The 13,499-nt window shown below is 39.1% G+C and overlaps 1 protein-coding gene across 7 annotated transcripts in view; it reads right to left on the minus strand.

Annotated features, from left to right (window-relative positions):
* ZEB1 (zinc finger E-box binding homeobox 1) overlaps window positions 1-13,499 on the minus strand; it is a 276,709-nt gene that overhangs the window by 19,255 nt on the left and 243,955 nt on the right. For all 7 annotated transcript variants that reach the window (XM_014547958.1, XM_005876533.2, XM_014547960.1 and 4 more), the window contains one exon: window positions 5,460-5,662. In XM_014547958.1, the coding sequence (XP_014403444.1) occupies window positions 5,460-5,662 (203 nt within the window). The remainder of the gene's footprint in view (window positions 1-5,459; window positions 5,663-13,499) is intronic.

Below are 13,499 nucleotides of genomic sequence, written 5' to 3' on the forward strand. Positions count from 1 at the left end.
ACCCTCAACTGCCCTCCTGCCAGCCTAATCGCCCCCAACTGCCCCCCTGCTGGCCTGGTCATCCCCAACTGCAACCCTCGCCAGTGGTTACCCCTAACTGCCCGCCCCTGCCGGCCTGGTCACTCCATGCAGCCTGCTGTTCAGTCATTTGGTCATCCCTCACTAACCCTCCTGCTGGCCTGGTCGTAGGTAGCCTTCTTGTAAGGGTGTGGAGGTTAATTTGCATATCACCTCTTTATTATATAGGATAGTTTTCTTTCTCATTCATCAAATCTCCATTTATGTATTACAAATATATCCTACACCTATAATCTTAGAAAAACACTGCTTGAATTGATTTGAGTTTGCAAAATCCCTAACTTTGTGAATATGGGGGCCTGAGATACAAAAGTGTTAAGAACCTATGGGAACAAGTTTCTGAGACACAGCTACTTCCTTCACAGTCATTGCCTGGAGGAGTTGTACAGATTTCTTGTTTCAAAATTGCAATCTCTTCTTAAACAAGCTCTCATATCTTGCTTTGGGTTATAAAGCTCTAAATAAAAAACAACTGTCCTCCCCGCCCCCGAGAAAACAAACAACCCCAAATTGCTTGAATTGAATCAAATCCTGCTCAGAAACCTCCAAAGGATTCCCATCAACCCCTAAATACAGATTGAGTCTACAGATTCCAAGTTCATAGCTCCTGAGTTTGAAGGCTTATTCTTTACCAGTTCTCTAAAAGTTCCTGCCTAAGTCATTTATTGAGTCTGTTTTCTGCATACTCATTGCTCTTCTCTCTCTCCTGGCTTTGATTTATACTATTCCCTATTTCTTGGCTATGTTTCCCTTTAATTATGACTTTTAAAATTCTACCTATCTTTCAAAGGCTTAACTCAAGTACTACTTGCCTCATGCTCACCGAAACTGGAATGTCCTTTATTTTGTCTTTCATGTAGGAAGGAAAGAAAATATGTACTTACTATGTATCAGGCCCTACTTCATTCAAACCCACGGCTTAAAATACTGAACATATGATGACAACTCCCAAATTTATATCTTTAGACCTTTCCCTTCAACTCCAGACTCTTATCGTCAATTGCTTCCTCGATATTCCTTGATATTGGAAAGTGATAGGCATCTGTTAACATGACTAACATTAAACTCTTAACTTCTCTCCTGAAAAACAGTTCCTCCTCTAGTGTTTCCTAATTTTGTGAATAACACTCTCATTTATTTATTGCTTAGGCCCTGAACTTTGAAGTAATCCTTGAACCCTCTCTTTTTCTTATGTCCTTACCCATTCAATCGGCAAGCCAAATTAATACATTCTGAATCCAATATTACTCATTAGGTGATAGTCTGTCACCACCACCAAGTTTAAACCATCAACTACCCCTGGCCTGGACTTTAGCAATAGCATCTCCCCGCTTTCATTTTTGTCTCTCTTGACCTATTCTTTACCCAACAGTCAGTGTCCCCTTAAAAAAAAAGTTAATGCCTGGCTGGTGTGGCTAAGTGGTTGAGCATCAACCCATGAATCAGGTCACAGTTCGATTCCCCATCATGACAGCTGCCTGGTTGCAGGCTTGATCCCCAGTAAGGGATGTGCAGGAGGTAGCTGATCAACAATTCTCTCTCATCATTGATGCTTCTCTCTCTCTCTCTCTCTCTCTCTCTCTCTCTCTCTCTCTCCCTTTAAAAAAACAAAGTTAAAATTCAGTATCCTTCAAAGGCTTCCCTATCATACTTTGGAATAAAATCAAAAGTCTTTATTATGGCCTATTCAAAGAGCTACATCATCTGCCTCCTGGGCCTCACCTTCTTTTATCCCTTTGTTCACACTGGCCTCCTGACTGTTCTTTGGTGGCATCAGACAGGTTTCTGCCTCAAGGCCTTTTCATGCTTCAGTCTGTTCCCTTTGAGTGAAATGTCCTTCCCCCAATCATTCCATGATTGGCTTCTTCATTTCATTCAGGTTTTAGTTCAGATGGCATATTCTCAGAAAGGTCTCCCTACCCTCTAAAAATAGTGATTTTCATCACTTTCTATCCTCTTACTCTATTTTTCTTCATACTATCTGTTTTTTATATTTTATATCTGTTACATATCACATTAGTATGGGGTAGTGCAAAAGGAGGTATACAGTTGTTCATATGGAAAACACAGTAATAAATAATAATCCTATCTAATAAAGAGGGAATATGCTAATTGACCCTCATGCCATCGCAAAGATGGTGTCACCCACAGCCAATAAGGAGGGAATATGCTAACTGACTGCCCCACCCTCAAAGATAGCGGCGCCCACAGCCACACAGCCAATAAGGAGGAAATATGCTAACTGACTGCCACACCCTCAAAGATGGCGGCGCTCACAGCCACAAGATGGCTGGCAGGGGAGGGCAGTTGTGGGCAACCAGACCGGCAGGGGAGGGCAGTTAGGGGTGACTGGGCCTGCAGGGGAGGGATGGCAGTTAGGGGTGACCAGGCCTGCAGGGAAGAGCAGTTGGGAGTGACTGGGCTGGCAGGGGAGGGCAGTTGGGGGCAACCAGGCCAGCAGGGGAGGGCAGTTGGGTCAATCGGGCTGGCAGGGGAGCAGTTAGGCATCGATCAGGCTGGCAGGGGAATAGTTAGGGGGTGATCAGGCTGGCAGGCAGCAATCGGGCTAGGGGAGCAGTTAGGCATCGATCAGGTTGGCAGGGGAATAGTTAGGGGGTGATCAGGCTGGCAGGCAGAAGCAGTTAGGGGCAATCAGGCAGGCAGGCAGGTGAGCAGTTGAGAGCTAGTAGTCCTGGATTATGAGAGGGATGTCCGACCGCCCATTTAGGCCGGATCCCTATCGGCAGTTGGACATCCCCCGAGGGGTCCCAGATTAGAAAAAGTGGAGGCTGGGCTGAGGGAAACCCCCCCCCACCCCCGCAGTGCATGAATTTCGTGCAGCAGGCCTCTCATCTATAATAATAAAAGCATAATATGCTAATTAAACTGGACATCCTTCCTTCCGGACAAAGCTGCAGTGGGCAGGGGCCACGGCAAAGGCAGCCAAGGCCCCCTGGCTGTGGTGGCGGTGGGCGCAGGCTGCGGCAGAGGTGGCTGCTGCAGAGGCAGGGGCCAAAGTCCTTGCACGAATTTCATGCATCAGGCCTCTAGTACAAGAATAAACTCTGTGCTTTGCACACTCACAACTGTAAACCTACTTTTGTACCACCCTGTATATGTTCCCTACTGTCAGAGATTTTGCTCATCCTTTTTACTATTGTGCCTTTAACACCTAGAACAGGGCCTGACAAATAATAGAATATTTGTTGAATGAATAAATTAATTCAAATATTTGTTGAATGAATAAATGAATAAGACATAGAAATGCTTACCTTTAAGATGTGGCATGATTTTCAAAGGCCAGCATGCTAGACATTCTACCTCTAGTTTTCTGCCTCATAACTAAATTGTTTCTAAAACCACCCAATTATATTTTTGTACCTTATTGGTCCCAAATTTTATCACAATTCTTTTCTGACCTTAATTGACCACACACTTTATATATAAACCTACTACCTCTGCTGCCATTAGAAAAATCATCAAAAAGGGGGTTTCATGCTCATCAGAGATCTTACGATTTGCTTTTATAATGGCATCTCCTGCTTTCACTATTAGCTCTGCCTGTCCTTTGACAAAGGCCGTTGGTATAGAGCAGTGATGGTGAACCTTTTGAGCTCAGCGTGTCAGCATTTTGAAAAACCCTAACTTAATTCTGGTGCTGTGTCACATATAGAAATTTTTTGATATTTGCATCCATAGTAAAACAAAGATTTATATTTTTGATTTTTATTTTATATATTTAAATGCCATTTAACAAAGAAAAATCAACCAAAAAAATGAGTTCGCGTGTCACCTCTGACATGCGTGTCATAGGTTCGCCATCACTGGTATAGAGAGTATATGGGGGCAGCAGTTACAGGATAAATATGCTCCCCAAATTTCATTGAATATGCTCTTTTCCCAAGGCCCATCTATACTGTGGTTACCTGAGGAGTCTCAGATAAAAAGAGCACTTGTCTATATTGTTCTTAATCCTATATAATAAAAGGTTAATATGCAAATTGTCCCCTTGACCAGGAGCTTGACCGGGAGTTTGACCAAGGGGCAGGGTTGGCTGGACAACCTCCCATATCCCCTCCTCCTGGCCAGCCCAGCCTGATCCCCCTGATCAGGGCGGGCAGGCCAGACCCCCACCCCCCATGCACTAATTCATGCACCAGGCCTCTAGTAAGACTATAATAGGGGCATATGGTAAATAGATGGTGTTTGTGTTCAGTAGTTCCTTCTCTGTACCAGTTTTCTCCTTTTGGTACTCTCTCCCATTTCAAGTGCTTCTTCACAAACTTAATCATTAATCTATCTAAGGCAATCTTGGTCCTATAGTACCTGATTTGCCAGTCCCCAACCCCCAATCTTATTTTGTGAGTGTTGTTGCTCAAGTCCTGAGAAATAGGCTGACCATGTTCAATAATTCTTTTTCCATAATTTTTTGTTTGTTTGGTATTTTGGTTTGGCTATCATCTTAGCAAAAGGTCTAATTTGTTGTCTATGGGACATATGATATATGTTAGGTACATTCCTAGGGCAAAGTTCATAGAGACTCATGTATATAGATATTTTCTCTAATGTAAGAAAATGGACATGTGCCCCAACCACACATACAGCCTTGACATACCCCATGCAGTTGAATAGTTATTTGATTTTTGAAGTTAGATTTAATGATATTCAGTTGATTGTTTATAGTTGATAGTTATTAAGACCTTATAAAAGAAGTACAACTGGGAAGGTTCTTTTACTTTAATTCTTAAGTATAGAGCCAACAAGTTTACATGTAACTTAATACTTATAGAGTAATCTTGGTTTATACCTCTAGAAATTGAGGTAAAGTGACAAAGAAGTAGAATAAACCATATGAAAATTGAGTCTTCAGAATAAAAATATATTGGAATCTAAACTTTAGATTCTTAGAGGAAGCAACTTCCCTTATTCACTATAGCTTATACTGAGAATAAAGAGTCAGTGGTTCACAAAAAAATAAAATTTTATCATTATTGTCCTTTTAAATTTGGTCAGTAGTAAGTCATGTGATTTATGTAACCAGTATTTATTTTCCTGCACTGAACATTTTAATACAATGCATTATGAAATCTAGTTATAAACTTAAGAGAAATATTTGTTACAGTATAAGCAAAATAAATAAATTGAGATAAAAGGGATCTTATCTGAAAAAGAAATACTTAGCTTTAAAATCATGATCACATGTGATTTATAACTCAGAAGTAACCAGATAATTAAAATAATCACTTTAATTTTTATAAAGCTGCATAGAAGACATTATCTAGTACATCTTTTTAACTTTTAAGTATATTAAAACCCTTTCCTTCTATGGAGAGATGAATTCTCAAAATTTGGAGAGCTAGTGAGCTCAGTTTTTCACTTACTTGATCTCTTCCTGATTTATGTGATGTCATATGACGTTCAAGTTGAGTTCTGTATGCAAAGGTGTAACTGCACAAAGAGCAACTAAAGTTATCTTCGTTCTTTTCATGGCGATATTTAATGTGTTCTTTTAGAGAGGTAAAGCGTTTATAGCCTCTATCACAATACGGGCAGGTGAGTAATTGGGAAAATGCATCTGGTGTTCCTGTAAAAGCAAGATCATAAATTTTAAAAATTGGAAAAAAAAATCAGCATATTATATAACTGTCTAACCATTATGCTATATACCTGAAACTCATATAAAATAATATTGGTTGCCAACTGTAATTGAAAAATAAATTGTAGAAAAATAAAAAAAAAATGTTACCAAAGCTACCAGTGAGTCCTCCTTAAGCTCTATGCGAGATATTAGGCTTCCCAGTTTATATTTGATCCTCAGAACAATATAATGATACTCACTCTATTTTATAAGGGCAAACATGAATAAGGCTCAGAAAGATTAAATAACTTAAAAGTCACACAGCCAGTAAATGACTAAGTCAGGATTCAAATGTTTGCTGTCTGACTTTAAAGTCCCATTTTTTTCACTAAACTCTAATTCTTTTCTTCTTTTATATGGTCAGACAAAAACAAGAAACAAAAGTAAAATTAGAATGTACGTTACATTTGTAAATGTACACATATTAATGGACTTGTATACCATAACAGAATCTTTTTATAGGTAACAATGTCATTATTATTTATTTAATGTTCATCCTTTCAAATTTCAAATTTCAAAATGAGTTACTATCTTCAGAGAGTAAGTAGTACATAGCTAGACTATTTTTCTAAGACTCATTGTAGTTAGGAGGCCATATGACCATGTTTAGACTAAAAAAAATGCATGTATTTTGGAGAGGGCGGTGTTAGTAGGAGCCAGATCTAGGCTTGGCCCATAAATATCTCTTGTGCATGATTATTCATCTTCTTTCCCCTACTGAAATACAATGAAAAATTATCTGTATAATTTTCAATGAATGAATATAGGATAGCTTTCAGAAAAAAAGTATTATGCATAAATTGGGCTTCACTAAATGAACTATACGTAATTTTGGAACCGTGTAACCTGACAATCCTAAAATGTAGTATTACTTTGTCAATTAATATTATTTTATCTTTATTGTTGAGAATATTACAGATATCCTTTGCCCCTTGTTCCCCCTTCATCCAGTTCCCATCCCATCCCAGGCCTTTGCCACCCTATTGTATGTGTCCATAGGTAATGCATATATGCATATGAGATCTTTTCTTCCTGCTCCCCCCACCCCCCTTCAAACTGAGAATTGTCAGTCTGTTGCATTTCTATGCTTCTGATTCTATTTCATTCACCAGTTTATTCTGTTCATTAGGTTTCTTATTAGTTTATTTTGATTTTTAGATTAAATTGTTGATAGATATGTATTTGTTGCCATTTTTAGTTCATATTTTTTATCTTTATATTTTTCTTCTTCTTCTTCCTCTTCCTTTTCATTTTCCTCCTCTTCTTAAAGAGTACCCTTCAACATTTCATGTAATACTGGTTTGATGGTAATGAACTCATTTAGCTTTTTCTTGTTGGTGAAGCTCTTAATCTGACCTTCAATTCCAAATGATAGAGTAATCTTGGTTGTAGGTCCTTGCCATTCATCACCTTGAATATTTCTTGCCACTTCCTTCTGGCCTGCATAGTTTCTGTTGAGAAATCAGCTGATAGTTATATGGGTGCTCCCTTTGTAGGTAACTAACTGCTTTTCTCTTGCTGCTTTTAAGATTCTCTCTTTGTCGTTAGCCCTTGGCATTTTTATTATGATGTGTCTATTCTCTCTTCGTTAGCCCTTGGCATTTTTATTATGATGTGTCTTGGTGCGGTCCCTTTGAGTTCCTCTTGTTTGGGGCTCTCTGTGCTTCCTGGACTTGTAAGTCTATTTCTTTCACCAGGTAGGGAAAATTTTCTGTCATTATTTCTTCAAATAGGTTTTCATATCTTGCTCTCTCTCTTCTCCTTCTGGTACCTCCATAATGTGAATGTTGGCTATGCTTAAAGTTGTCTCTGAGGCTCCTTACACTATCTTCCTATATTTGAATTCTTTTTTAGTTTTGCTCTTCTGATTGGGTATTTTTTGCTTCCTCATATTTCACATTGATTTGATTCTTGGAATCCTCTAGTCTTCTGTTGAATCCCTGCATATTATTCTTTATTTCAGTCAGTGTATGCTTAATTTCTAACTGCTGTTTTTTTCCATGTGTTTGGTATTCTCACTAAGATCCTTGAAAGTAGTACTAAGTCACTTGAAGGTCTCATGAAGATTCTTGAGTAACCTTGTAACTGTGGTTTTGAACTCTGTACCCAGTAGTTTGCTTTTTTCCATTTTTCTCATTTATGACATGTTTCTTTGTCTCCACATTTTGGCTGCTCCCCTGTGTTTGTTTCTGTGTATTGGGTAGAGCTGCTATGTCTCCTGGAGTTGGTAAAGTGGCCTTATGTAGTAAGGTGTCCTATAGGGCCCAGTAGCTTAGCCTCTTCAGTCAACTGAGCAGGGTACTCTAGGTGTGCCCCTTGGTGGGCTGTGAACACAGTCTTGTTGTAGTTAAGACTTGATTGCTATTGGTGTCACTGTGAGGAACTGACCTCCAGGCCAATTAGCTGTGAGGACCAGCTGTGACTACAGTGGGAGAGCTGCTATGCAGAAGACACCCTATGGAGCAGGACTTGCTTCAGTGTGGCTTTGGTACTTACTGAGTCTGTTGCTTGAGTATGTTGCTTATGGATGTGTAGAGTTGTAATCTGGTATGGTCTGATGCTGTCCACCGGATGCACTGACTCTTGGGTATCCTTGGAGGTGCAAAGTCAGCCACTGCCAGGGGCCACCCAGCGGGAGCTACAGAGAGAGCTGCAGATTCCTCCTATATGTATTGGTCTTGGAGGTGCCCAAGTGAGGCCCAGCTGTGAAGCAAGGCAGGCTGGTGCTAGTGCTGGGTCTTGGGCCTTTTATTGATAGATTTGGGGCTTCCTGACCCAGCTGCAACTTGTTTGAGAGATTTTATAAAGTCTGAAGCCTGAGCAAGGACAAGCCATTCATATGCAAAAGCCACTGCACACAGGTTGGGTGGGGCTGCAAATTGGATGGGGCAGAATCTCAGGGAATCATCAGGGCAGAGCAAACAGAAATGGCTGCCCGTCAGCCCTGGACCCAGGAGTTCCCAGCACAGGAACAATGACCCCTTTGAGCACCTACATCTGGGAGAAAGCCACCCTGAGTTCCTGCCCTGATGCCAGACAATCCAGTTTCTCCTTGTAGGTGTCTGGGTCCCCCAGAGCCTCTCCCTGGCACTGGAACTCAGAGGAAGCAGGACCTGGTAAGTTCAGTTCATGCTCTGGCCCTTTAAGAGGAACACCTGGGCCTCCAGCAGCCTATATGTCACTTAACCCCTATCCCCACTGGTTTTTACATGCCATAGTTATGGGGACTTCTTTTCCAAGCTCTGGGAGCATGAGCTGGGAGTCTTATGTGGGGCTGGGACCCCTTGCTCCTCATTGGGGGGGCTTCCACAGAAACAATATCCCTCCCAATTAAAGAAGTGGCACTCGTGTGTGCTGGTCCAGCTTTTTCCCATGCCTCCACCCCTCCTAGTAGTCTCAATGTGCTTTCTTCTTTCTCTAGTTTTAGGACTTCCATTTAGCCAGCTTTCAGGCAGTTCTGGATGATGTTCTTTATTTTAGTTGTAATTTTTATGTGGTTGTGGGAGGTGGTGAGTACAGGCATTTACATACACTACTATCTTGGTTCTCCCCAGTTTTTCTTTCTTTCTTTCTTTTTTTTTTTTTTTGAACCAAGTCTGTTTTATTATGAACTTCCCTCTCAGGACAGCTTTCATTGTGTTCCATAGATTTTGGATTGTTGTGTGTTTATTTTTATGTTTCCAGAATGTTTTTATTTCATCTTTGATCTCTTTGGTAATCCATTAATTGTTTAATGGCATGCTATTTAGCCTACATGTATTTGGTTGTTTTTTAGCATTTTTATTGTAGCTGATTTCTAATTTCATGTCATTGTGGTTTGAGACGATTCTTGATATGATTTCAATCTTCTTGAATTTGTAGAGACTTAGCTTATGTCCTAACATGTAGTCTATCTTTGAAAATGTCCCATGTGCACTTCGGAAGAATGTATATTCCGTAGCTTTGGGGTAGAATTTTCTGAAGATGTTAGTTCCATCTGTTCTAGAATGTCATTTAGGATTGCTGTTTTCTTATTGATTTTTGTAGTGTCTTTATCTGATTTGGGAATTAGGATAATGCTGGTCTTGTCAAAAGATCTTGGAAGTCTTTCCTCATTCTGATATTTTTAGAATAGTTTGAGGAGAATAGGTGTTATTTCTTCTTTGAATATTTAGTAAAACTCACCTGTGAAGCCATCTGGTCCAGGACTTTTGTTTGCTGGGTGTTTTTTTAAATTTCAATTTCATTAGTTGTTATTGGTCTATTCAGGTTTTCTGATTCTTGCCGCCATCTTGGTTCCCCAATGAATATTATTAAACTAAGTTTTCCATATTTGATTTATTTCTTCAAAGAAATAAGTTCCTAAGTGACATCTTATTGTAAATTTCATCTCTACCTTCATTTTGATTTTCTTCTAGGAAAATAGACCACCAAAGAAAATTTCATAACAATATAAAAAAGTTTCATAAATATATGTTACCTTTACTGAAATTCAAGTTTATATAAATTAAATATCTTGCTCAAATAACAGCCTACATATAATAGACTGAGCACCTAACTCGACAAAGCTAGGTAAATATGCTAATATATGTATCAAAATATGAATATGAATATTTTATTTAATATATTAAAAATCAAACAACTAAAACTCCCAAAGTTTAGGATGGCATCTTTCATTAGTAAGGCAACTGGTACCAGAGAGTTTTCTGTTGGTGATGACTTTAACATGACCCACTTCTTTGGGGACTAGATTAGCCACATGATGAAATTCTTTGGAATCATATTATGTTTTGTCTAGTATGAATTTCCTATTTGTACTGGCAAGTGAGAAGTCAACATTTGACACATTCTCTTTGCCGGACTGCTAGTCCATCCTATTTACAATGGCAAAAGTCAGAGTCCACTATTTCAAGTGTTCATTATTGGCACCAGAATCACAATGATTTCCATCACTCAAACTCAAGCTGCTTATACTCATAGTGTTAGAGAGCTGTCTGCTCTCATTTTTTATGTCTTTTTTGCCTTCATGATTAACCCCGCTAATTAATAAACAAAATACTAATATTTTGTAAAATGACAGGCTGCTTATATAGGGTGTCCCCCCAAAAATATATACAGGCACTTTGAATAATTATAAAGGCAGTTGTTTATTAAAATACATGTCATTTTCAAAATTGAGCTATCAGCTGTCAAAGTGTGTATACTTGGGACACCCTGTATTTTAACAGCAAGTAATTACCTTCATAAATCAGAATCTATTGAATTTTTTCACATATATAAAATTTAAATTTAATCTTTACGTCACTAGCATGTATAAAATAAAAAAGTAAATCTAAATATTTGACATTATAAGCAAGTTATAGAATGCAGGTTTAAAAGTTAAGTGAAAGTTGTGTTTCTATTTTTGAAAATATTGTATTGTTTTTTAAAAAAATACTTTTTTAGGAATAAAGGCTTGTCATATAAGGAAAATATCTTTTAGAATTCCTATAATAAACTTAAGGTAGCAAATGAATACTACTAAAAAGACAACCTTCTTGGTCATTTTAAAAATTTTCTATAATTTATTTATGCATCTGTGACCATTGATACACTTATCTAAAAAATTAAATTTTTTTGTATCTTCCTCTTTCTTTGGTAGTTAGCATAACATTTCAGACTGATAGTGTTATTTGATATAAAACTTTTGAAAAATCTTGATTTGCTCCCCACTAACTCAGAATTTTTGAAAATCAACCTACTGGAATAAAGTTTGCCTGTTCACAACTTAGGAAGTGAACACGGAGGGCATGTTTAAACTGCTAAACTCACAGGGCTTGTTTAACCTGCTAAAACTTTAAAAATTTAAGAGTTTCTGAATAACTTTTTGTACTTAAACAAATGCTACTGGTGTGACAGACTATCTATTGTGAAATACTCTATTAGCAGTATATATATTATACTATACTAGAGGCCCGGTGCACGAATTCATGCACTGGTGTGTCCCTCAGCCTGGCCTGTGCCCTCTCGCAATCCAGGACCCTTCGGGGGACGTCAGACTGTTGGTTTTGGCCTGACCCCTGCAGGACAGACCAAGGAACCCCACTGCTGCACAAATCCATGCACCAGGCCTCTAGTATGCATATAAGATCTTTGATTAATATCTTCCCACCTTCCACCCACCCCCTTCCCTCTGAGATTCATCAGTCTGTTCCATGTTTCCATGCCTGTGTGTTGAGCGTCTGACTCCTGGTGGTCAGTGCGCATCATAGCTACCGGTCGGTCAATTAGGTTTTTATATATATAGATACCTAAAAGTAAGGAATACCTGAATTAAAAATATGTTTTATAATTTAAATGTTGTATTAACCAGAATGGTTAGGGCCTCAATTTTTATGGGATTTTACTGTGTTGATTTATAACACTGAACTTTACAAGGTTTAACCTTATTTGATCTATGCCAGCGGTCCTCAACATGTGGGTTGCGACCCCTTTGGGGGTCGAACGACCCTTTCACAGGGGTCACCTAAGACCATTGGAAAACACATATATAATTACATATTGTTTTTGTGATTAATCACTATGTTTTAATTATGTTCAATTTGTAACAATGAAAATACATCCTGCATATCAGATATTTACATTACGATTCATAACAGTAGCAAAATTACAGTTATGAAGTAGCAACAAAAATAATTTTATGGTTGGGGGTCACCACAACATGAGGAACTGTATTAAAGGGTCGTGACATTAGGAAGGTTGAGAACCATTGATCTATGCAATGGAACATTTCTTTTGTTTTAATTGTTTTCTTTCATCGAAGCTTTTTGAATACGATTTTGTTACATATATACATATGGGTTTAAAGATTTTCTATTTCCTTTTTATGTTTATTTTAACGTTCTGCTTCTATAGGTGAAATGTTAATACATTTTATTTAGGCGAATAAACAACCAAGAAATCAAAATGGAAACAGTAGGGATATATATATATATCTCCTATCTAATAATAGACAAAGATGCAAATTGACCATACCTTCGCTATGCCCACCATTGGCTAATCAGAGCAATATGCAAATTAACTGCCAACATATATGGCGGCTAATTTGCATATACCAGCTGGGAGCGAAGACTGAAGACACCGTAGAAGGAAGCCAAGCAACAGAGCCGAGGTAGCGGAGACGGACAGGAGAGAAGCAGCAGAGACGGGCGGGGTAGGAACGGCAGAGAAGGGCGGGGTAGGAGTGGCAGAGACGGGAGCGAAGCCCTATTCTTGCAGGAATCTTCCTGCAAACGGGCCTCTAGTATATATATATATAAAGCCTAAGCGACCATCCGACCAGTAGCTATGATGTGCAATGACCACCAGGGGGCAGATGCTCTGACCAGTAGCTGTGATGTGCACTAACCACCAGGGGGCAGATGCTCAATGCAGGAGCTACCGAGCTGCAGTGACTTGGAAGCTGTGGTTCTTGGGTGACACATCCGGAACCAGAGAGTGCTGGAAGCCGATCCACCCTGGCTGCTTGAGGCAGTCTCTGCAGGGATGTTTCAAGGGACCTTGAAATGGAGATGAGAAATGCCCTAGCCTTTGGTATGGAATGGATGGGATTAAGATCAAATAGGATAAATGCAGATGTAAGAGGACAATAGGGGAAGGAACCTGGCTAGGAGAAGAAAGGTTGTTTCCCCAGGTGAGGATTTTTATCAGTAAGCCCTTTAACTGAGTGTCAGAGGGGTGGTTGGTCGCTTTGATCTTTGCTTGGAGTGACCTCCTTCAGTTACTTCCTTGTAGCTTAGTGGAACAATAGAGTAACCTTTGAATG

This window comes from Myotis brandtii, unplaced genomic scaffold (assembly GCF_000412655.1).
Source record: "Myotis brandtii unplaced genomic scaffold, ASM41265v1 scaffold49, whole genome shotgun sequence".
Taxonomy (NCBI): Eukaryota; Metazoa; Chordata; class Mammalia; order Chiroptera; family Vespertilionidae; genus Myotis; species Myotis brandtii.